Below are 26,572 nucleotides of genomic sequence, written 5' to 3'. Positions count from 1 at the left end.
GTGTGTGTGTGTGTGTGTGTGTGTGTGTGTGTGTGTGTGTGTGTGTGTGTGAGACCAGTTTAAGGGTCTGCTTCTAGAACCAGAAAAGAGAGAGAAAGTGCCCCAGGACAGGAACACAATTAGACCCAACCAAATCATGACAAAACAAAAAGATAATTACTTGACACATTGGAAAGAATTAACAAAAAAACTGAGCAAACTAGAATGCTATTTGGCCCTAAACAGCGAGTACACAGTAGCAGAATACCTGACCACTGTGACTGACCCAAACTCAAGGAAAGCTTTGACTATGTACAGACTCAGTGAGCATAGCCTTGCTATTGAGAAAGGCCGCCGTAGGCAGACATGGCTCTCAAGAGAAGACAGGCTATGTGCAACACTGCCCACAAAATGAGGTGGAAACTGAGCTGCACTTCCTAACCTCCTGCCAAATGTATGACCATATTAGAGACACATATTTCCCTCGGATTACACAGATCCACAAAGAATTTCAAAACAAACCCAATTTTGATAAACTCCCAAATACCACAGTGTTCCATCACAGCAGCAAGATTTGTGACCTGCTGCCACATGAAAAGGTCAACCAGTGTAAATAAAACCCATATTTATATTTATTTATTTTCCCTTTTTTAGATTAACTATTTGCACATCATTACAACATTGTATATAGACATAATATGACATTTGAAATGTCTTAATTCTTTTGGATCTTGTAATGTTTACTGTTAATTTTTTATTGTTTATTTCACTTTTGTTTATTATCTATTTCATTTGCTTCGGCAATGTAAACATATGTTTCCCACAGAGAGAGACAGACAGAGAGAGAGAGACAGAGAGAGACACAGAGACAGAGAGAGAGAGACAGAGAGAGACACAGAGACAGAGAGAGAGAGACAGAGAGAGACACAGAGACAGAGAAAGAGAGAGAGACAGAGAGAGACACAGAGACAGAGAAAGAGAGAGAGACAGACAGAGAGAGAGACAGAGAGAAAGACAGAGAGAGAGAGACAGACAGACAGAGAGAGAGACAGAGAGAGAGAAAGACAGAGAGAGAAAGACAGAGACAGAGAGAGACAGACAGAAAGTGACAGAGAAAGACAGAGAGAGAGAGAGACAGACAGAGACAGACAGAGAGAGACAGAGAGAGACAGACAGAGAGAGACAGAGAGAGACAGAGAGAGAGAGAGAGAGAGAGAGAGAGAGAGAGAGTGGACAAAGGATGTAAGTGTTGGGGACATTCTTACCCAGGCTACAGCCATGATGCCCAGGGCGAAGAGGGAGGGTCCCAGGAGGTTCCACAGGCCGTGACGGTCCAACTGGAGAGCCATGGAGAGAGTCATGGCCCCAAGCAAATACAACACCTGGAGTGCGAGGGGAGAGGGTTAAACACTAACAGCCAGCCAGCCAGCCAGACAAACAGCCAGCCAGCCAGCCAGCCAGCCAGCCAGCCAGCCAGCCAGCCAGCCAGCCAGACAGACAGACAGACAGACAGACAGACAGACAGACAGACAGACAGACAGACAGACAGGATTGAGAGGGTTAAACAGAAACAGATTTATAAACTCAGTTGGCATGTGGTAAAGGCCAGGTAGAAGGTAGCATCAGGCTGGCTACACCATCAGGTTGGCTGCACCATCAGGCTGGCTACACCATCAGGCTGGCTACACCATCACCATCAGGCTGGCTGCACCATCAGGCTGGCTACACCATCAGGCTGGCTGCAGCATCAGGCTGGCTGCAGCATCAGGCTGGCTACACCATCAGGCTGGCTACACCATCAGGCTGGCAGCACCATCAGGCTGGCTGCAGCATCAGGTTGGCAGCACCATCAGTCTGGCTGCACCATCAGGCTGGCTGCACCATCACCATCAGGCTGGCTGCACCATCAGGCCGGCTGCAGCATCAGGCTGGCTGCACCATCACCATCAGGCTGGCTGCACCATCAGGCTGGCTACACCATCAGGCTGGCTGCACCATCACCATCAGGCTGGCTACACCATCAGGCTGGCTACACCATCAGGTTGGCTGCACCATCAGGCTGGCTGCACCATCAGGCTGGCTACACCATCACCATCAGGCTGGCTGCACCATCAGGCTGGCTACACCATCAGGCTGGCTGCACCATCAGGCTGGCTACACCATCACCATCAGGCTGGCTGCACCATCAGGCTGGCTACACAATCAGGCTGTCTGCACCATCACCATCAGGCTGGCTGCACCATCAGGCTGGCTACACCATCAGGCTGGCTGCACCATCACCATCAGGCTGGCTGCACCATCACCATCAGGCTGGCTACACCATCAGGCTGGCTACACCATCAGGCTGGCTGCACCATCACCATCAGGCTGGCTACACCATCAGGCTGGCTACACCATCAGGCTGGCTACACCATCAGGCTGGCTGCACCATCACCATCAGGCTGGCTGCAGCAGTGGGCAGTTTACATTATACTTCTAGCAGGTGCTATTGGAGCTGGTCCTGATCACTCACTCACACACACACACACACACACACACACACACACACACACACACACACACACACACACACACACACACACACACACACACACACACACACACACACACACACACACACACACACACACACACACACAAAACTCTCCTCCCCTGCCAGTCTGACATGTGTGATTTGATTAGTGGCTGTGTTCTGCACCGCTCAGCAAAATGAAAACCTCTAGAAGACAGCAGATGTTTGGTCAGGCACTCTCCCTTTACCTCTCTCTGTCTCTCTGTCTCTCTCTCTGTCTCTCTCTCTGTCTCTCTCTCTGTCTGTCTGTCTCTCTCTCTGTCTCTCTCTCTCTCTCTCTCTCTCTCTCTCTCTCTCTCTCAAAAATTTCTTCATCGCTCTCACCACTTCTCTCCCATTCTCTCCCTCTCCCTTTCTCTCTCTCTCTCGCTCTCCCTCTCTCTTTGTCACTCATTTTGTCTCTGTCAGAGTGAGACAGAAGGAGGGATGGAGGGACGGGAGGTAGAAGGGAGGAAGTACCTGCTAGTGTTGACTGTTGAATACAGCAGAATGCCAACAACCTGAGAGTAAACGGCGACAGATGGTTGACTCCCACATCTTTGTTCCAGCTATTTCTACTTCTCTCTAATATGAAGATGGTTCTACTGTATGTCTCTGTAATGTGTAGATTATCTATAGAGATGAATTATTCTATTCTGAACAGAAATATAAAACGCAACGTGTAAAGTGTTGGTCTCATGTTTCATGAGCTGAAATAAAAGATCCCAGAAATATTCCATACGCACAAAAAGCTTATTTCTCTCAAACTGTGTACACAAATGTGTTTACATTCCTGTTAGTGAACATTTCTACATTACCAAGATAATCCATCCATCTAACAGGTGTGGAATATCAAGAAGCTGATTAAACAGTATGATAATTACAAAGGTGCACTTTGTGCTGGGGACAATAAAAGCCCACTCTAAAATGTTTTGTCACACAACACAATGCCAGAATGTCTTAAGTTTTGAGTGAGCGTGCAATTGGCATGCTGTCTGCAGGAATGTCCACCAGAGATGTTGCCAGAGAATTGAATGTTAATTTCTCTACCATAAGCCACCTCTCCTACATCGTTTTAGAGAATTTGTCAGTACGTCCAACCGGCCTCATAACCCACAGACCACGTGTAACCACGTCAGCCCAGAACCTCCACGTCCGGTTGTGGGTTTGCATAACCGAAGAATTTCTGCACAAACTGTCAGAAAACATCTCAGGGAAGAGCATCTGCGTGCTCGTCATCCTCACCAACTTCAGTGGGTGTAACAGGGTTGAAATAGACATCTTTAGTTGTATGAATTTTGTCATAACTAAGGAGCCAGGTATATGTATGTATAGTTGTGGAGCCACCTGCTGTATTATTTGAGTAACTGCATCCCTGTATACACACACACCGACAGATATATATATATATACACAGTTGAGGTCGGAAGTTTACATACACGAGTCATTAAAACTCGTTTTTTCAACCACTCCACAAATTTCTTGTTAACAAACTATAGTTTTTGTCAAGTCGGTTAGGACATCTACTTTGTGCATGACACAAGTCATTTTTCCAACAGTTGTTTACAGACAGATTATTTCACTTATAATTCACTGTATCGCAATTCCAGTGGGTCAGAAGTTTACATACACTAAGTTGACTGTGCCTTTAAACAGCTTGGAAAATTCCAGAAAATGATGTCATGGCTTTATAAGGCTAATCATTTGAGTCAATTGGAGGTGTACCTGTGGATGTATTTCAAGGCCCACCTTCAAACTCAGTGCCTCTTTGCTTGTCATCATGGGAAAATCAAAAGAAATCAGCCAAAGACCTCAGAAAAAAAATTGTAGACCTTCAGAAGTCTGGTTCATCCTTGGGAGCAATTTCCAAATGCCTGAAGGTACCACGTTCACCTGTACAAACAATAGTACGCAAGTATAAACACCATGGGACCACGCAGCTGTCATACCGCTCAGGAAGGAGACGCGTTCTGTCTCCTAGAGATGAACGTACTTTGGTAAGAAAAGTGCAAATCAATCCCAGAACAACAGCAAAGGACCTTGTGAAGATGCTGGAGAAAACAGGTACAAAAGTATCTATATCCACAGTAAAACGAGTCCTATATCGACATAAGCTGAAAGGCCGCTTAGCAAGGAAGAAGCCACTGCTCCAAAACCGCCATAAAAAAGCCAGACTATTGTTTGCAACTGGACATGGGGACAAAGATCGTACTTTTTGGAGAAATGGCCTCTGGTCTGATGAAACTGTTTGACCATAATGACCATCGTTATGTTTGGGGGGGAAAAGCGGGACGCTTGCAAGCCGAAGAACGCCATCCCAACCGTGAAGCACGGGGGTGGCACAATCATGTTGTGGGGGTGCTTTGCTGCAGGAGGGACTGGTGCACTTCACAAAATAGATGGCATCATGAGGAAAGAAAAATTATGTGGATATATTGAAGCAACATCTCAAGACATCAGTCAGGAAGATAAAGCTTGGTCGCAAATGGGTCTTCCAAATGGACAATGACCCCAAGGATACTTCCAAAGTTGTGGCAAAATGGCTTAAGGTAAACAAAGTGAAGGTATTGGAGTGGCCATCACAAAGCCCTGCCCTCAATCCTATAGAAAAGTTGTGGGCCTACAAACGTGACTGAGTTACACCTGCTCTGCCTGGAGGAATGGGCCAAAATTCACCCAACTTATTGTGGGAAGCTTGTGGAAGAAACGTTTGACCCAAGTTAAACAATTTAAAGGCAATGCTACCAAATACTAATTGAGTGTATGTAAACTTCTGACCCACTTGGAATGTGATGAAAGAAATAAAAGCTGAAATAAATCATTCTCTCTACTATTATTCTGACATTTCACATTCTTAAAATAAAGTGGTGATCCTAACTGACATAAGACAGGAAATTTTTACTAGGATTAAATGTCAGGAATTGTGAAAAACTGAGTTTAAATGTATTTGGCTAAGGTGTATGTAAACTTCCGAAAATAAGTTTTAAACCCTTGAATGAGTTGGTGTTCTTTCTTGAATTATACAATTTTCTACATTGTAGAATAATAGTGAAGACATTACAACTATGAAATAACACATATGGAATCATGTAGTAAACAAAAAAGTGTTCAATCAAAATATATTTTCAGGAATCAATCAATCAGGAATTGTGAAAAACTGAGTTCAAATGTATTTGGCGTATGTAAACGTCCAACTTCAACTGTATATATATTTTTATAAATATATATATATTATAAATATAAATTTAACTTTTCTCAAATTATTAGAGCTCCGGTCAAAGAGTTGTTAAACCTTGATGGAGATTGCATGGTGGGTTTGCAGTTGTTCTGAAGTTTACACATTGTTGTGTTTGCAGAATAAACTGTGAACAGCACTTTGTCCTTTGACAGACAGACAGACAGACAGACAGACAGACAGACAGACAGACAGACAGACAGACAGACAGACAGACAGACAGACAGACAGACAGACAGACAGACAGTCTGTCGATGCGCCATATGAGAGCATGATAACGCACAGCCCCATGTCGCAAGGATCTGAACACAATTCCTAGAAACTGAAAATGTCCCAGTTCTTCCATGCTCACCAGACATGTCACCCATTGAGCACGTTTGGGATGCTCTGGATCGATGTGTACGACAGCGGGTTCCAGTTCCCGGCAATAACCAGCAACTTAGCACAGCCATTGAAGAGGAGTGGAACAACATTCCACAGGCCACAATCAACAGCCTGATCAACTCTATGTGAAGGAGATGTATCCCGCTGCATGAGGCAAATGGTGGTCACACCAGATACTGACTGGTTTTCTGATCCACACCCCTACCTTTTTTTTAAGGTATCTGTGACCATCAGATGCATATCTGTATTCCCAGTCATGTGAAATCCATACATTTGGGCCCAATGGATTTATTTAAATTGACTGTAACTCAGTTAAATCTTTGAAATTGTTGCATGTTGCGTTTATATTTTTGTTCAGTGTAATATTGGCCAACAATTTACCTCCTTTGTCAGTCAGTGGAAGCCCCTTTTGATGTCATATGTTTGCTTAGTGTCTGTCCTATATCTAGGAGATATTAATAGAACTTAACAAACATACATTGCATTCAGAAAGTATTCAGACCCTTTGACGTGTTCCACATCTTGTTATGTTACAGCCTTATTCTAAAATTGATTCTAAATAGTTTTTCCCCCTCATCAATCTAGACACAATACCCCATAACGACAAAGCAAAAAAAGGATTTTAGAAATGTTTGCAAATTTATTTCAAATAAAAACCTGAAATATCACATTTACATAAGTATTCAGACCCTTTACTCAGTACTTTGTTGAAGCACCTTTGGCAGTGATTACAGCCTCTAGTCTTCTTAGGTATGATGCTACAAGCTTGGCACACCTGTATTTGGAGAGTTTCTCCCATTCTTCTCTGCAGATCCACTCAAGCTCTGTCAGATTGGATGGGGAGCGTCGCTGCACAGCTATTTTCAGGTCTCTCCAGAGATGTTAAATCGGGTTCAAGTCCGGGCTCTGGCTGAGCCATTCAAGAACATTCAGAGACTTGTCCCAAAGCCACTTCTGTGTTGTCTTGGCTGTGTGCTTAGGGTCATTGTCCTATTGGAAAGTGAACCTTCACCCCAGTCTGAGGTCCTGAGTGCTCTGGAGCAGGTTTTCATCAAGGATCTCTCAGTACTTTGCTCCGTTCATCTTTCCCTTGATCCTGACTAGTCTCCCAGTCCCTGCAGCTGAAAACATCCCCACAGCATGATGCTGCCACCACCATGCTTCACCGTAGGGATGGTGCCATGTTTCCTCCAGATGTGATGCTTTGCATTCAGGCCAAACAGAGAATCTTGTTTCTCATGGTCTGAGAGTCCTGTTGGTGCCTTTTGGCAAACTCCAAGCGGGCTGTCATGTTACTTACACTGAGGAGTGACTTTCGTCTGGCCACTCTACCATAAAGGTCTGACACAATCCTGTCGTGGAGCTCTATGGACAATTCCTTCGAGCTCATGGCTTGGTTTTTGCTCTGACATGCACTGTCAACTGTGGGAGGGACCTTATATAGACAGGTGTGTCTTTCCAAATCATGTCCAACCAATTGAATTTACCACAGGTGGACTCCAATCAATTGTATTGGTCACATACACATGGTAGCGAAATGCTTGTGCTTCTAGTTCCGACAGTGCAGTAATATCTAACAAGTAATCTAACAATTCCACAACAACTACCTAATACACACACATCTAAAGGGATGGAATAAGAATATGTACATAAAAATATATGGATGAGCGATGGCCGTGCGGCATAGGCAAGATGCCGTAGATGGTATAGAGTACAGTATATACATATGAGATGAGCAATGTAGGGTATGTAAACATTATATACTGCTCAAAAAAATAAAGGGAACACTTAAACAACACATCCTAGATCTGAATGAAATAAATCATCTTATTAAATACTTTTTTCTTTACATATTTGAATGTGCTGACAACAAAATCACTCAAAAATAATCAATGGAAATCCAATTGATCAACCCATGGAGGTCTGGATTTGGAGTCACACTCAAAATTAAAGTGGAAAACCACACTACAGGCTGATCCAACTTTGATGTAATGTCCGTAAAACAAGTCAAAATGAGGCTCAGTAGTGTGTTTGGCCTCCACGTGCCTGTATGACCTCCCTACAACACCTGGGCATGCTCCTGATGAGGTGTCGGATGGTCTCCTGAGGAATCTCCTCCCAGACCTGGACTAAAGCATCCGCCAACTCCTGGACAGTCTGTGGTGCAACATGGCGTTGGTGGATGGAGCGAGACATGATGTCCCAGATGTGCTCAATTGGATTCAGGTCTGGGGAATGGGCGGGTCAGTCCATAGCATCAATGCCTTCCTCTTGCAGGAACTGCTGACACACTCCAGCCACATGAGGTCTAGCATTGTCTTGCATTAGGAGGAACCCAGGGCCAACCGCACCAGCATATGGTCTCACAAGGGGTCTGAGGATCTCATCTCGGTACCTAATGGCAGTCAGGCTACCTCTGGCGAGCACATGGAGGGCTGTGCGGCCCCCCAAAGAAATGCCACCCCACACCATGACTGACCCACCGCCAAACCGGTCATGCTGGAGGATGTTGCAGGCAGCAGAACGTTCTCCACGGCGTCTCCAGACTCTGTCACGTCTGTCACATGTGCTCAGTGTGAACCTGCTTTCATCTGTGAAGAGCACAGGGCGCCAGTGGCGAATTTGCCAATCTTGGTGTTCTCTGGCAAATGCCAAACGTCCTGCACGGTGTTGGGCTGTAAGCACAACCCCCACCTGTGGACGTCGGGCCCTCATACCACCCTCATGGAGTCTGTTTCTGACTGTTTGAGCAGACACATGCACATTTGTGGCCTGCTGGAGGTCATTTTGCAGGGCTCTGGCAGTGCTTCTCCTGCTCCTCCTTGCACAAAGGCGGAGGTAGCGGTCCTGCTGCTGGGTTGTTGCCCTCCTACGGCCTCCTCCACGTCTCCTGATGTACTGGCCTGTCTCCTGGTATCGCCTCCATGCTCTGGACACTACGCTGACAGACACAGCAAACCTTCTTGCCACAGCTCGCATTGATGTGCCATCTTGGATGAGCTGCACTACCTGAGCCACTTGTGTGGGTTGTAGACTCCGTCTCATGCTACCACTAGAGTGAAAGCACCGCCAGCATTCAAAAGTGACCAAAACATCAGCCAGGAAGCATAGGAGCTGAGAAGTGGTCTGTGGTCCCCACCTGCAGAACCACTCCTTTATTGGGGTTGTCTTGCTAATTGCCTATAATTTCCACCTGTTGTCTATTCTATTTGCACAACAGCATGTGAAATGTATTGTCAATCAGTGTTGCTTCCTAAGTGGACAGTTTGATTTCACAGAAGTGTGATTGACTTGGAGTTACATTGTGTTGTTTAAGTGTTCCCTTTATTTTTTTGAGCAGTGTATAAACGGGCATTGTTTAAGTTACTAGTGATACATTTATTACATCCAATTTTTAATTATTAAAGTGGCTAGAGATTTGAGTCAGTATGTTGGCAGCAGCCACTCAATGTTAGTGATGGCTGTTTAACAGTCTGATGGCCTTGAGATAGAAGCTGTTTTTCAGTCGCTCAGTCCCAGCTTTGATGCACCTGTATTGACCTCGCCTTCTGGATGATAGCGGGGTGAACAGGCAGTGGCTCGGGTGGTTGTTGTCCTTGATGATCTTTTTGGCCTTCCTGTGATATCGGGTGGTGTAGGTGTCCTGGAGGGCAGGTAGTTTGCCCCCGGTGATGCGTTGCACAGATCTCACTACCCTCTGGAGAGCCTTGCAGTTGTAGGCAGAGCAGTTGCCGTACCAGGTGGTGATACAGCCCGACAGGATGCTCTCGACTGTGCATCTGTAAAAGTTTGTGAGTGTTTTTGGTGACAAGCCGAATTTCTTCAGCCTCCTGAGGTTGAAGAGGCACTGCTGCGCCTTCTTCACCATGCTGTCTGTGTAGGTGGACATTTCAGTTTGTCCGTGATGTGTACGCCAAGGAATTAAAACTTTCCACCTTCTCCACTACTGTCCCGTCAATGTGGATAGGGGGCTGCTCCCTCTGCTGTTTCCTGAAGTACACGATCATCTCCTTTGTTTTGTTGACGTTGAGTGTGAGGTTATTTTCCTGACACCACACTCCGAGGGCCCTCACCTCCTCCCTGTAGGCCGTTGTTGGTAATCAAGCCTACCACTGTAGTGTCGTCTGCAAACTTAATGACTGTGTTGGAGGCGTGCATGGCCACGCAGTCATGGGTGAACAGGGAGTACAGGAGAGGGATGAGAACGCACCCTTGTGGGGCCCCAGTGTTGAGGATCAGCGGGGTGGAGATGTTGTTTCCTACCCTCAACACCTGGGGGCGGTATGTCAGAAAGTCCAGGTCCCAGTTGCACAGGGCGGGGTTGAGACCTAGGGTCTCGAGCTTAATGACGAGTTTGGAGGGTACTATGGTGTTAAATGCTGAGCTGTATTCGATGAAGAGCATTCTTATATAGGTATTCCTCTTGTCTAGATGGGCAGTATGAAGTGTGATTGCGATTGCATCGTCTGTGGACCTATTGGGGCGGTAAGCAAATTGGAGTGGGTCTAGGGTGTCAGGTAGGGTGGAGGTGATGATAAGATCCTTGACTAGTCTCTCAAAACACTATGGGGCGATAGTCGTTTAGCTCAGTTACCTTAGCTTTCTTGGGAACAGGAACAATGGCGGCCCTCTTGAAGCATGTGGGAACAGCAGACTGGGATAGGGATTAATTGAATATGTCCGTAAACACACCAGCCAGCTGGTCTGCGCATGCTCTGAGGATGCGGCTAGGGATGCCGTCTGGGCCGGCAGCCCTGCAAGGGTTAACACATTTAAATGTTTTACTCACGTTGGCTGCGGTGAAGGAGAGCCCGCAGGTTTTGGTAGTGGGCTGTGTCAGTGGCACTGTATTGTTCTCAAAGCGAGCAAAGAAGTTGTTTAGTTTGTCTGGGAGCAAGACGTCGGTGTCCGCGACGGGGCTGGTTTTCTTTTTTGTAATCCGTGATTGACTGTAGACCCTGCCACATACGTCTCGTGTCTGAGCCGTTGAATTGCGACTCTACTTTGTCTCTATACTGATGCTTAGCTTGTTTGATTACCTTGCGGAGGGAATAGCTACACTGTTTGTATTCGGTCATGTTTCCGGTCGCCTTGCCCTGATTAAAAGCAGTGGTTCGTGCTTTCAGTTTTGCGCGAATGCTGCCATCAATCCACGGTTTCTTGTTGGGGAATAGTTTTAATAGTCACCGTGGGTACAACATCACCAATATGCACTTGCTAATAAACTCGCTCACCGAATCAGCGTATACATCAATGTTGTTGTCCGACGCTATGCGGAACATATCCCAGTCCATGTGATCGAAGCAATCTTGAAGCGTGGAATCAGATTGGTCGGACCAGCGTTGAATAGACCTGAGCACGGGTGTTTTTTTGTTTCTGTCTATAGGCTGGGAGCAACAAAATGGAGTCGTGGTCAGATTTGACGAAAAGAGGGCGAGTTAGGGCTTTGTATGCGTTGCGGAAGTTAGAGTAGCAATGATCCAGAATGCTGCCAGCCCGGGTCGGGCATTCGATATGCTGATAAAATTTAGGGAGCCTTGTTTTCAGATTAGCTTTGCTAAAATTCCCAGCTACAATAAATGCAGCCTCAGGATATGTGGTTTCCAGTTTACATAGAGTCCAATGAAGTTCTTTCAGGGCCGTTGATGTGTCTGCTTGGGGGGGATATACACGACTGTGATTATAATCAAAGAGAATTCTCTTGGTAGATAATGTGGTCGGCATTTGATTGTAAGGAATTCTAGGTCAGGTGAACAAAAGGACTTGAGTTCCAGTATGTTGTTATGATCACACCACAACTTGTTAATCATAAGGCATACACCGCCGCCCTTCTTCTTACCAGAGAGATGTTTGTTTCTGTCGGCGCGATGCGTGAAGAAACCAGGTGGCTGTACCGAGTCTGTTAACGTATCCCGAGTGAGCCATGTTTCCGTGAAACAGAGAATGTTACAATCTCTGATGTCTTTCTGGAAGGCAACCCTTGCTTGAATTTCGTTTACCTTGTTGTCAAGAGACTGGACATTGGCGAGTAGTATACTCGGGAGTGGTGAGCGATGTGCCCGTCTGCGGAGCCTGACCAGAAGACCGCTCCATCTGCCCTGCCGTTGTTTTGGATCGCTTACTGGGATCCGATCCATTGTCCTGGGTCCAAACAGAGGATCCGCTTCGGGAAAGTCGTATTCCTGGTCGTAATGTTGGTAAGTTGACGTTGCTCTTATATCCAATAGTTCTTCCTCTCTGTATGTAATAATAAGACTTAAGATTTCCTGGGGTAACAGTGTAAGAAATAATACATAAAAAAAATAAAAATACTGCATAGTTTCCTAAGAACGCGAAGCGAAGCGTCCATCTCTGTCGGTGCCATGCACAATTTCGAGTCTCATAGCAAAGGATCTGAATGCTTATGTAAGTAAGTTATTTCTGTTTTTTATTTTTAATAAATTTGCAAAAATGTCTAAAAACCTGTTTCCGCTTTGTCATTATGGGGTATTGTGTGTACATTGATGAGGGAAAAAAAATACATTTAATCAATTTTAGAATAAGGCTGTAATGTAACAAAATGTGATAAAAGGCAAGGGGTCTGAATACTTTCCGAATGCACTGTAGATAAAACAGGAAGCTGCTGAGGGGAGAACGGCTCATAATAATGGCCTGAATGGAGCAAATGGAATGGCATCAAACACATGGAAACCATGGAAACCATGTGTTTGATGTATTTCATACCATTCCACTGATTCCGCTGCAGCCATTACTACGAGCCCTTTCTTCCCAATTAAGGTGCCACCAACCTTCTGTGATACATAACTAACCTGTTTAATGATAGACTTGAGCCTGGGCATAGAGTTGGATAGATCACTAACCTGTTTAATGATAGACTTGAGCCTGGGCATAGAGTTGGATAGATCACTAACCTGTTTAATGATAGACTTGAGCCGGGCCATAGAGATGACGGTGACCCAGACAGACATGAGGGAACCCAGAAAGTCACAGAACTGGAGAACATCGTATTCCATGATACAGAACACCACGATACCAGGCTGGTCACACGCATGGTAGAACTGAAATTATACACAATATATAACATTAAATACCGTAGCATGGTAGAACTGAAATTATACACAATATATAACATTAAATACCGTAGAACTAGAATAGAACACATTTAAGAAAATAATAATATGGTAGAACTGGAATAAATAAATTACATTAATAAAGATAAGTTTGATAATGTGAAGTATTTCAGTTTAAAAACATGGATTGTGTTATTGTTCACATGCTTTTCTATCCCACAATGAGCAGGCCATGAATGGGGAACCTGGCACCATCCCTATGGTGAAGCATGGTGGTGGTGGTAGATGTCCTTGTAATGTTAGAAACATTGTCTTATTATCAGTAATATTTTGGTAATCTGGGCTCTATTGTCAGTGTTCCCTTACACCAGTGTTAATTTCATCAACAATAACTTTGCTGAAACAATTTTTGGGTGGGTGGGTGTGTGGGTGTATGAGTGTGAGTGTGTAGGTGTGTGTATGAGTGTGAGTGAGAGTGTGTGTAGGTGTGTGTATGTGTGAGTGTGTGTATGTGTGAGTGTGTGAGAGTGTGTGTAGGTGTGTGTATGAGTGTGTGTGTGTGTGTGTGAGAGTGTGTAGGTGTGTGTATGAGAGTGTGTGTTTGAGTGTGTGTGTGTGAGTGTGTGTAGGTGTGTGTGTATGAGTGTGAGTGTGTGAGTGTGTGTAGGTGTGTTTGTGTGTGAGAGTGTGTGTATGTGTGTGTGTGAGTGAGTGAGAGTATGTATAACTCACAGTAGAAAAGAACATGGTGAAGATGTACACAGAGGCCTCCAGAAGGTAGTGTCCGCGGACAGCGATCACCACAGGAGGAAGGAACATCAGGTTACTGAGGCAGAGCAGCAAGGTGGACAGCAGCTGGAAACTGTAGGAATACGCCTCCGAGGGGTCTGTACAGCCCCAGCCGTCCCAGCCTGGACCCACAGACAGGAGAGACAGGTTAACATAGACACAGATACACACACATGATAACGCAAACACACACACACACACACACACACACACACGTTTACAAGAAAAGTATGGTAACGCAGACAGACACTCACATTAACCAGGGCATAGTACAGTACAAGGTTGGGGACAGATTCAGATTTTTTGAATTGAGTCACGACAAGAGTTCTGTCGTTTTTGTCTTTTCATTTTTCAGGGTTACCACAGTTCCCTTTGGGTTTGAGCCTCGGGCTCCCATCGACCAGATCATCAAATCTGGTCGATGGTATTCTGTTGTTTCGGACTTGTTGTTTTGGTGGTTCCTTGTGTGAGTTCTGACATTTCAGGCTCACAAGGTAAGTATTGTTCTTGTAACTGTGGGGTCTATGGACCTGGCTGCAGTAGCATCATGTCAGTGTGCTGTGGGGTCTATGGACCTGGCTGCAGTAGCAGCGTGTCAGTGTGCTGTGGGGTCTATGGACCTGGGCTGCAGTAGCATCATGTCAGTGTGCTGTGGGGTCTATGGACCTGGGCTGCAGTAGCAGCATGTCAGTGTGCTGTGGGGTCTATGGACCTGGCTGCAGTAGCAGCATGTCAGTGTGCTGTGGGGTCTATGGACCTGGCTGCAGTAGCAGGGTGTCAGTGTGCTGTGGGGTCTATGGACTTGGCTGCAGTAGCAGCGTATCAGTGTGCTGTGGGGTCTATGGACCTGGCTGCAGTAGCAGCGTATCAGTGTGCTGTGGGGTCTATGGACTTGGCTGCAGTAGCAGCGTATCAGTGTGCTGTGGGGTCTATGGACTTGGCTGCAGTAGCAGCGTATCAGTGTGCTGTGGGGTCTATGGACCTGGGCTGCAGTAGCAGCATGTCAGTGTGCTGTGGGGTCTATGGACTTGGGCTGCAGTAGCAGCATAGCCAAGTTGCAGCAGGTTCTGGGTCCTTCTATGGGGCTCAGACAGTTCAGGCTTCTAATGTGAGTATTAGGGGAAAAAGGTGGCTTCTGTAAGCCCTTTTTGGAACCGGTGCAACCTGTGTGTGCTTGGGGTGCCGTGGGCCTCCTAGTTTGGTGTGCATCGAGTAGCCCCCGCAATATGCAACTTTTCAAGGAAGTTAGGAACCAAACAGGCAGTTAGGAAAGCAAAGGCTAGATGTTTCAAACAGAAATCTGCATCCTGTAGCTCTAACTCCAAAAAGTTCTGGGACACTGTAAAGTCCATGGAGAATAAAAGCACCTCCTCCCAGCTGCCCACTGCACTGAGGCTAGGAAACACTGTCACCACCGATAAATCCACGATAATTGAGAATTCCAAGAAGCGTTTTTCTATGGCTGGTCATGCTTTCCACCTGGCTACCCCTACCCCAGTAAACAGCCCTGCACCCCCCACTTCAACTTACCCAAGCCTCCCCATTTCTCCTTCACCCAAATCCAGATAGCTGATGTTCTGTAAGAGCTGCACAATCTGGATCCCTACAAATCAGCTGGGCTAGACAATCTGGACCCTCTCTTTCTAAAATGATCCGCCGCAATAGTTGCAACCCCTATTACTAGCCTGTTCAACCTCTCTTTCGTATTGTCTTAGATTCCCAAAGATTGGAAAGCTGCTGCGATCATCCCCCTCTTCAAAGGGGGAGACACTCTAGACCCAAACTGTTACAGACCTATATCTATCCTGCCCTGCCTTTCTAAGGTCTTCAAGTTCCAAGTTATCAAACACATCACCACCATTTCGAGTCCCACCGTACCTTCTCCACTATGCAATCTGGTTTACGAGCTGGTCATGGGTGCACCTCAGCCACGCTCAAGGTCCCAAACGATATCATAAACGCCATCAATAGAAGACAATACTGTGCAGCCGTATTCATCGACCTGGCCAAAGCTTTCGACTCTGTCAATCATCACATTCTTATCAGCAGACTCAACAGCCTTGGTTTCTCAAACGTCTGCCTCGCCTGGTTCACCAACTACTTCTCAGACAGAGTTCAGTGTCTCAAATCAGAGGGCCTCTTGTCCGGACCTCTGGCAGTCTCTATGGGAGTGCCACAGGGTTCAATTCTCGGGCCGACTCTTTTTTCTTTATACATCAATGATGTCGCTCTTGCTGCTGGTGATTCTCAGATCCACCTCTACGTAGACGACACCATTCTGTATACTTCTAGCCCTTCTTTGGACACTGTGTAACTAACCTCCAGACGAGCTTCAATGCCATACAACTCTCCTCCCGTGACCTCCAACTGCTCTTAAATGCTAGTAAAACTAAATGCATGCTCTTCAACCGATCGCTGCCTGCACCTGCCCGCCCGTCCAGCATCACTACTCTGGACGGATCTGACTTAGAATATGTGGACAACTACAAATACCTAGGTGTCTGGCTAGACTGTAAACTCTCCTTCCAGACTCACATTTTAAGCATCTCCAATAGAAAATTCAATCTAGAATCTAGAATCAACTTCCTATTTCGCAACAAAGCGTCCTTCATTGATGCTGCCAAACATACCCTCGTAAAACTGACTATCCTTCCGATCCTTGACTTTGGCGATGTCATTTACAAAATAGCCTCCAACACTCTACTCAGCAAACTGGATGCAGTCTATCACAGTGCCATCCGTTTTGTCACCAAAGCCCCATATATTATCCACCACTGCGACCTGTATGTTCTCGTTGGCTGGCCCTCGCTTCATATTTGTCGCATCGTTGGTTAAGGGCTTGTAAGTTTGTGACAAATACATTTGATTTGATGTCAGTGGGAAAGTGGTGCGCGACAGTGCTGTATGTCAGAAGACATCCTGAAGACACCCTGAAGACATCCCGAAGACATCCAGAAGACATCCAGAAGACATCCCGACGACATCCTAAAGACATCCAGAAGACATCCCGAAGACATCCCAAAGACATCCAGAAGACATCCCGAAGACATCCCAAAGACATCCAGAAGACATCCCGAAGACATCCCAAAGACATCCAGAAGACATCCCAAAGACATCCAGAAGACATCCCAAAGACATCCAGAAGACATCCCGAAGACATCCCAAAGACATCCAGAAGACATCCCGAAGACATCCCGAAAATCGGTCTACTTACGAAAATGTCTATAGCATCGGAACCATTTGACCTCGCTACAGAAAGGGGATACTCTCCGTTTTTGCTCTACAAACCCCAGAAGTATCACAGGATTCGTCTGAAACCCGATACTAGTTTAGAAAATGAATGGAAGTAATTTAGGGGGTAGTTTTCACTCCATCTCATGTTTCAAAGACTCAGTCACTTACACTCTTACTGACACCTGTGGCCGCTTTGTGTGGTGTATTGTTATCTCTACCTTTTTGACCTTCATGCTGTTGGCTGTTTCTAACAATGTTTGTACCATGTTTGTGTTGCTACCATGTTCTGCTGTTGCCATGTTGTGTTGTTGCTATGTTGTGTTGCTACCATGTTGTGTTGTTGTCATGTTGTGTTGCTACCATGTTGTGTTGTTGCCATGTTGTGTTGCTACCATGTTGTGGTGTTGCCATGTTGTGTTGCTACCATGTGTTGTGTTGTTGTCTTAGGTATCTCTTTATGTAGTGTTGTTGTGTCTCTCTTGTTGTGTTTTGTCCTACATTTTTATTTTTAACTCCAGACCCGCAGGAGACTTTGAGCCTCTTGGTAGGCCGTCATTGTAAATTGACATGCTTAGTTAAATAAAGGTTATAGAATTTTAAATATATATGTTTTGTGGCAACAAAAAAGGGATTAAATACCAAAATATTTCCTGAGCTTTCTTATATAGTGCCATCGGAATGTATTCAGACCCATTGACTTTTTCCACATTTTTTTTACGTTACAGCAATATACACTGACAATAACCCATAATTTTTTTACACAATTATTAAGAAAATAAAAAACAAATACCTTATTTACATTTATGGCAGAGTCTAGGGATATGATCTGTTCTGTTCCGGGACTTTCCAAGACTACAATGAGCCAGGTGACGTCACGACCGGCTCTGAAAAGGCCTTGGGGAGAGGTGGCGCGAGGGTGTGGAGTAAAGAGGAGCCGAATTCAGGAAGTAACTTATGTTGGAGTATCGTTGGAGAAGGAGGACGTTGTAATTCTGGAAGAGAATTGTTCCATACCTAGTGTCTTTGGAGAAAGAGGATGTGGTAGTTCAGTTGGTAGAGCATGGTGTTTGCAACGCCAGGGTTGTGGGTTCGATTCCCACGGGGGGCCAGTACAACAACAAAAAAATGCATGAAATGTATGCATTGACTACTGTAAGTCGCTCTGGATAAGAGCATCTGCTAAATGACTAAAATGTAAATGTAGTTCTGGAAGAGGATTGTCCCATACCACCAAATGACTGTCATTTTTGCCTTTGGGGTTAACATGAGTTCAATTGATGTAGCTAACTAACAGCCAGACTGATGGACATCAAAGAATTGTTACAGAGGAGAGCCAGGATTCCTGTGTTCTCTTTATGTCCTGAAAGAAAAGGATATCTAAAGTGGTGGACTTTTCAGTTGTTTGACGACAAGGATAAGAAGGGACACTGTTAATAATGAACATTTAAGCCTAATTAGCCAATTCAAAGGAGAAGAAGAATATTACCGTAACAACGTTGCAGGCTACTTCTATTATTTGAGTCCCTGCCGGCTCTCATACAGGTGTAATTCATCATGTTCGTTTTGTTTTGTTTGTTATTGGGATATCTGATATAAATGCTGTAAGACTATAGGTTGTATAGCTATTGATAGGCTACACGTGAGGTAGGTTACAGTCAGCTATTCTGTGAACTGTGAAATTGTGCCTGTTGTGTTGTTGCCTAAAACTGACAATGTATTTCTAAGCAGAACTGTCTTGTCATTATTACTGCCTTAGGGTAGGGGGGCCTAACCTGTCTTAGATATAGGGATGTTTGACAGGTGGATGATCTTAACCACATAATCTGAAGAGCTGCATAGAGTGAGTTATTCTGAACTTTTCACCCCCTACTACTAGGAAACGTGCCACTACTATTAAGTACTGTGATGAGGTTAAGATACATGGCTCTGGTTGTTACTCAACCTCTCAAGACTGATCTGAGAAAAAAACCTGACCTGTTACACATAGCATTCAGAGTCTTTGCTATGAGACTGGAATATGAGCTCATTGTGCATTCTGTTTCCATTGATCATCCTTGATGTTTCTACAACTTGATTGGAGTCCACCTGTGGAAAATTCAATTGATTGGACATTATTTGGAAAGGCACACACTATGTCTATATAAGGTCCCACAGGTGACAGTGCATGTCAGAGCAAAAACCAAGCCATGAGGTTGAAGGAATTGTCTGAACACCTCCAAGACAGGATTGTGTCGAGGCACAGATCTGGGGAAGGGTACCAAAACATTTCTGCAGCATTGAAGGTCCCCAAGATCACAGTGGCTTCCATCATTCTTAAATGGATGAAGTTTGGAACCACCAAGACTCTTCCTAGAGTTGGCCGCCTGGCCAAACTGAGCAATCGGGGGAGAAGGGCCTTGGTCAGGGAGGTGACAAGGAACCCGATGGTCTCTCTGACAGAGCTCTAGAGTTCCTCTGTGGAGATGGGAGAACCTTCCAGAAGGACAACCATCTCTGCAGCACTCCACCAATCAGGCCTTTATGGTAGAATGGCCTGACGGAAGCCACTCCTCAGTAAAAGGCACATGACAGCCCGCTTGGAGTTTGCCAAAAGGCACCTAAAGACTCTCAGACCATGAGAAACAAGATTCTCTGGTCTGATGAAACCAAGATTGAACTCTTTGGCCTGAATGCCAAGCGTCACATCTGGAGGAAACCTGGCACCATCCCTATGGTGAAGCATGGTGGTGGCAGCATCATGCTGTGGGAATGTTTTTCAGCAGCAGGGACTGAGAGACTAGTCAGGATCGAGGGAAAGATGAATGGAGAAAAGTACAGAGATCTTTAATGAAAACCTGCTCCAGAGCGCTCAGGACCTCAGACTGGAGCGACGGTTCACCTTCCAACTGGACAACGACCCTAAGCACACAGCCAAGAGTCACAGGAGTGGCTTCGGGACAAGTCTCTGAATGTCCCTGACTGGCCCAGCCAGAGCCCGATCGAACATCTCTGGAGAGACCTGAAAATATCTGTGTAGCAACGTTCCCCATCCAACCTGACAGACCTTGAGAAGATCTGCAGAGAAGAATGGGAGAAAATCCTCAAATACAGGTGTGCCAAGCTTGTAGCGTCATACCCAAGAAGACTCGATGCTGTAATCACTGCCAAAGGTGCTTCAACAAAGTACTGAGTAAAAGGTCTGAATACTTATGTAAATGTGATATTTCAGGGGGGACAATTTAATCAATTTTAGAATAAGGCTGTAACATAACAAAATGTGGAAAAAGTCAAGTGGTCTGAATACTTTCCGAAGGAACTGTATCAACCTAGATACAGGACAGACACTTCAAAACCATATTCCTTATGACATTTTTTTAACTCATGAATGTGTTACTCAATGCATTTCTATGGGCTACAATAGCTGCACTGTTGGAGTAACAGAAACATTTTGCTGCACTGTTGGAGTAACAGAAACATTTTTGCTGCACTGTTGGAGTAAGAGAAGCATTTTTGCTGCACCTGCGATAACATCTCCAAATGTTTTCCCGACCAATCAACTTTGATTTGAACCTTAGTCACCTGCTTTGCACTCGCAGGCAGCGTACAGATAGTTGTTGGTGCGTAGCAGTTTGCACTGTCCGTAGGTCCCACAGTCGTTGATGCAGGGGGTCAGGTAGGAGCGCAGGTACACCTCCGCTGTCATGTTAGAACATGGCTCAAACCTGGACAACAAAACATTGACATCACACACACACACACACACACACACACACACACACACACACACACACACACACACACACACACACACACACACACACACACACACACACACACACACACAGACACAGACATCAAATGGGAAAAATATTAAGTCTCGTCTCATTGACTTTTTGTTCATTTTACATTTAGTCGCAGCTAGGGAGAGGTTGACTACTTTCTCAGCAATCAAATCAAATTCAGTCTGCTTAAACGCTAGAGTACACACTGTCCCCTGATACACTGTCCCCTGATACACTGTCCCCTGATACACTGGCCGCTGATCCACTGGCCCCTGATACACTGATACACTGTCCCCTGATACACTGTCCCCTGATACACTGATACACTGTCCCCTGATACACTGTCCACTGATACACTGTCCACTGATACACTGGCCCCTGATACACTGTCCCCTGATACACTGTACCCTGATACACTGTCCCCTGATACACTGATACACTGTCCCCTGATAAACTGTCCACTGATACATTGTCCCCTGATACACTGATACACTGTCCCCTGATACACTGGCCCCTGTTACACTGGCCCCTGTTACACTGGCCCCTGATACACTGTCCCCTGATACACTGTCCCCTGATACACTGTCCCCTGATACACTGGCCCCTGATACACTGATACACTGTCCCCTGATACACTGTCCCCTGATACACTGTCCCCTGATACACTGTCCCCTGATACACTGTCCCCTGATACACTGGCCCCTGATACACTGGCCCCTGATACACTGGCCCCTGATACACTGGCCCCTGATACACTGATACACTGTCCCCTGATACACTGATACACTGTCCCCCTGATACACTGTCCCCTGCACTGTCCCCTGATACACTGATACACTATCCCCTGATACACTGATACACTGTCCCCTGATACACTGTCCACAGCACTGTCCCCCTGATACACTGTCCCCTGATACACTGATACACTGATACACTGTCTCCTGATACACTGATACACTGTCCCCTGATACACTAATACACTGTCCCCTGATACACTGATACACTGTCCCCTGATACACTGTCTCCTGATACACTGTCTCCTGATACACTGTCCCCTGATACACTGTCCCCTGATACACTGTCCCCTGATACACTGTCAACTGATACACTGATACACTGTCCCCTGATACACTGTCCCCTGATACACTGATACACTGTCCCCTGATACACTGTCCCCTGATACACTGTCCCCTGATACATTGGCCCCTGATACACTGTCCCCTGATACACTGATACACTGTCCCCTGATACTCTGATACACTGTCCCCCTGATACACTGTCCCCTGCACTGTCCCCTGATACACTGATACACTATCCCCTGATACACTGATACACTGATACACTGTCTCCTGATACACTGATACACTGTCCCCTGATACACTGTCCACAGCACTGTCCCCCTGATACACTGTCCCCTGATACACTGATACACTGATACACTGTCTCCTGATACACTGATACACTGTCCCCTGATACACTAATACACTGTCCCCTGATACACTGATACACTGTCCCCTGATACACTGTCTCCTGATACACTGTCTCCTGATACACTGTCCCCTGATACACTGTCCCCTGATACACTGTCCCCTGATACACTGTCCCCTGATACACTGTCCCCTGATACACTGTCCCCTGATACACTGTCAACTGATACACTGATACACTGTCCCCTGATACACTGTCCCCTGATACACTGATACACTGTCCCCTGATACACTGTCCCCTGATACACTGTCCCCTGATACATTGGCCCCTGATACACTGTCCCCTGATACACTGATACACTGTCCCCTGATACACTGATACACTGTCCACTGATACACTGTCCCCTGATACACTGTCCCCTGATACACTGGCCCCTGATACACTGATACACTGTCCCCTGATACACTGTCCCCTGATACACTGGCCCCTGATACACTGGCCCCTGATACACTGGCCCCTGATACACTGATACACTGTCTACTGATACACTGGCCCCTGATACACTGTCCCCTGATACACTGTCCCCTGATACACTGGCCCCTGATACACTGATACACTGTCTACTGATACACTGGCCCCTGATACACTGGCCCCTGATACACTGGCCCCTGATACACTGGCCCCTGATACACTGTCCCCTGATACACTGATACACTGTCTACTGATACACTGTCCCCTGATACACTGTCCCCTGATACACTGTCCCCTGATACACTGTCCCCTGATACACTGGCCCTTGATACACTTATACACTGTCCTCCGAGATACACTGATACACTGTCTACTGATACACTGTCCCCTGATACACTGTCCCCTGATACACTGTCCCCTGATACACTGGCCCCTGATACACTGGCCCCTGATACACTGGCCCCTGATACACTGGCCCCTGATACACTGTCCCCTGATACACTGATACACTGTCTACTGATACACTGGCCCCTGATACACTGTCCCCTGATACACTGGCCCCTGATACACTGATACACTGTCTACTGATACACTGGCCCCTGATACACTGGCCCCTGATACACTGTCCCCTGATACACTGGCCCCTGATACACTGGCCCCTGATACACTGGCCCCTGATACACTGATACACTGTCCCCTGATACACTGTCCCCTGATACACTGTCCCCTGATACACTGATACACTGTCCCCTGATACACTGATACACTGTCCCCTGATACACTGTCCCCTGATACACTGATACACTGTCCCCTGATACACTGTCCCTTGATACACTGTCCCCTGATATATTGGCCCCTGATACACTGGAACCCTGATACACTGATACACTGTCCCCTGATATACTGGCCCCTGATACACTGTCCCCTGATACACTGATACACTGTCCCCTGATACACTGATACACTGTCCCCTGATACACTGTCCCCTGATACACTGTCCCCTGATACACTGATACACTGTCCCCTGATACACTGTCCACTGATACACTGTCCACTGATACACTGGCCCCTGATACACTGTCCCCTGATACACTGTCCCCTGATACACTGATACACTGTCCCCTGATACACTGGCCCCTGATACACTGTCCCCTGATACACTGTCCCCTGATACACTGTCCCCTGATACATTGTCCCCTGATACACTGATACACTGTCCCCTGATACACTGTCCCCTGATACACTGTCCCCTGATACACTGTCCCCTGATACATTGTCCCCTGATACACTGATACACTGTCCCCTGATACACTGGCCCCTGTTACACTGTCTACTGATACACTGGCCCCTGATACACTGTCCCCTGATACACTGTCCCCTGATACACTGGCCCCTGATACACTGATACACTGTCTACTGATACACTGGCCCCTGATACACTGTCCCCTGATACACTGTCCCCTGATACACTGTCCCCTGATACACTGGCCCCTGATACACTGATACACTGTCTACTGATACACTGTCCCCTGATACACTGTCCCCTGATACACTGGCCCCTGATACACTGATACACTGTCTACTGATACACTGGCCCCTGATACACTGTCCCCTGATACACTGGCCCCTGATACACTGGCCCCTGATACACTGATACACTGTCCCCTGATACACTGGCCCCTGATACACTGTCCCCTGATACACTGGCCCCTGATACACTGATACACTGTCCCCTGATACACTGTCCCCTGATACACTGATACACTGTCCACTGATACACTGTCCACTGATACACTGTCCACTGATACACTGGCCCCTGATACACTGATACACTGTCTACTGATACACTGGTCCCTGATACACTGTCCCCTGATACACTGTCCCCTGATACACTGTCCCCTGATACACTGGCCCCTGATACACTGGCCCCTGATACACTGTCCCCTGATACACTGTCCCCTGATACACTGGCCCTTGATACACTGATACACTGTCTACTGATACACTGGCCCCTGATACACTGTCCCCTGATACACTGGCCCCTGATACACTGATACACTGGCCCCTGATACACAGTCCCCTGATACACTGGCCCTTGATACACTGGCCCCTGATACACTGGCCCCTGAAACACTGTCCCCTGATACACTGATACACTGTCTACTGATACACTGGCCCCTGATACACTGTCCCCTGATACACTGGCCCCTGATACACTGATACACTGTCTACTGATACACTGTCCCCTGATACACTGTCCCCTGATATGCTGATACACTGTCTACTGATACACTGGCCCCTGATACACTGATACACTGTCCCCTGATACACTGTCCCCTGATACACTGTCCCCTGATACACTGATACACTGTCCCCTGATACACTGATACACTGTCTACTGATACACTGTCCCCTGATACACTGTCCCCTGATACACTGATACACTGTCCCCTGATACACTGATACACTGTCTACTGATACACTGTCCCCTGATACACTGTCCCCTGATACACTGTCCCCTGATACACTGGCCCCTGATACACGGCTCAAACCTGGACAACAACAACAGATATCAAATAGTTATATTGTAGTCTTCAATCTCACATACTTTTTTCAATTTCCATTTAGTGCCAACTAGGGAGAAAAGACCCAGCATTGTTTTCTAACCAATCAACTCGTGTTAATTCCTCACACCTGCAGCAATTCAATTTCAATAAATTATGTACACCAATTAGCTCCTACCAATTCCTGAGCCAATCAACTACAGTCTGCTTATAGACTTATCATCATCCCTATGTACCAATCGGTTGGCTTGTATTTAACCCCTTACACTGGTGGACATTGGCCTGTATGGATAGGAGACACATTTAAATGTTTCTAACAGAAGAACTATAAAAAGAGGAGAGGAGGAGAGAGGAGGAGAGAGGAGCAGGAGAGAGGAGGAGAGAGGAGCAGGAGAGAGGAGGAACGAGGAGCAGGAGAGAGGAGCAGGAGAGAGCAGGAACGAGGAGCAGGAGAGAGGAGGAGAGAGGGGGAGAGAGGAGGAGAGACGAGGAGCAGGAGAGAGGAGGAGAGAGGAGCAGAAGAGAGGAGGAGAGAGGAGCAGCAGAGAGGAGCAGATGAGAGGAGGAGGAGGAGAGATGAGCAGGTGAGATGAGCAGGGGAGAGGAGCAGGGGAAAGGAGGAGGAGAGATGAGCAGGTGAGAGGAGGAGAGAGGAGCAGGACAGAGGAGGAGAGAGGAACAGGAGAGAGGAGGAGATGGGAGCAGGAGAGAGGAACAGGAGAGAGGAGAGAGGAGCAGGAGAGAGGAGGAGAGAGGAGCAGGAGAGAGGAGGAGAGAGGAGGAGAGGATGAGTAAAAGGGGATTGAGAGGCTGGGTCAATAGAGGTTGATTAAAGAGGGTGAGAGGCTGGGTCAGTAGAGGGTGATTAAAGAGGGTGAGAGAGTCTGCACCACATCAGTGGGTACAATTCCTTAATAGAGACATGAGTAAACTGGGTTCGCTGTATGACTGACCCAGCCTCTCACCCTTTTTATTCAGACTCTACTGACCTAGCCTCTCCCACCCTCTACTGACCCAGCCTCTCTCACACTCTACTGACCCAGCCTCTCTCACACTCTACTGACCCAGCCTCTCTCACACTCTACTGACCCAGCCTCTCCCACCCT

General features: G+C 46.5%; 1 protein-coding gene across 1 annotated transcript in view; it reads right to left on the bottom strand.

Annotated features, from left to right (window-relative positions):
- The window catches only part of tmem8b (transmembrane protein 8B), a 337,935-nt gene that overhangs the window by 17,790 nt on the left and 293,573 nt on the right, over window positions 1-26,572 (bottom strand). The window contains exons 8-11 of the mRNA XM_045695455.1: window positions 20,801-20,943; window positions 13,952-14,130; window positions 13,061-13,207; window positions 1,245-1,361 (exon numbers count right to left, since the gene is read on the bottom strand). Of these exons, the coding sequence (XP_045551411.1) occupies window positions 1,245-1,361; window positions 13,061-13,207; window positions 13,952-14,130; window positions 20,801-20,943 (586 nt within the window). The remainder of the gene's footprint in view (window positions 1-1,244; window positions 1,362-13,060; window positions 13,208-13,951; window positions 14,131-20,800; window positions 20,944-26,572) is intronic.

The sequence above is a fragment of the Salmo salar genome, chromosome ssa15 (assembly GCF_905237065.1).
Source record: "Salmo salar chromosome ssa15, Ssal_v3.1, whole genome shotgun sequence".
Lineage (NCBI taxonomy): Eukaryota > Metazoa > Chordata > Actinopteri > Salmoniformes > Salmonidae > Salmo > Salmo salar.
This window is presented reverse-complemented; position numbering and strand designations above follow the sequence as displayed.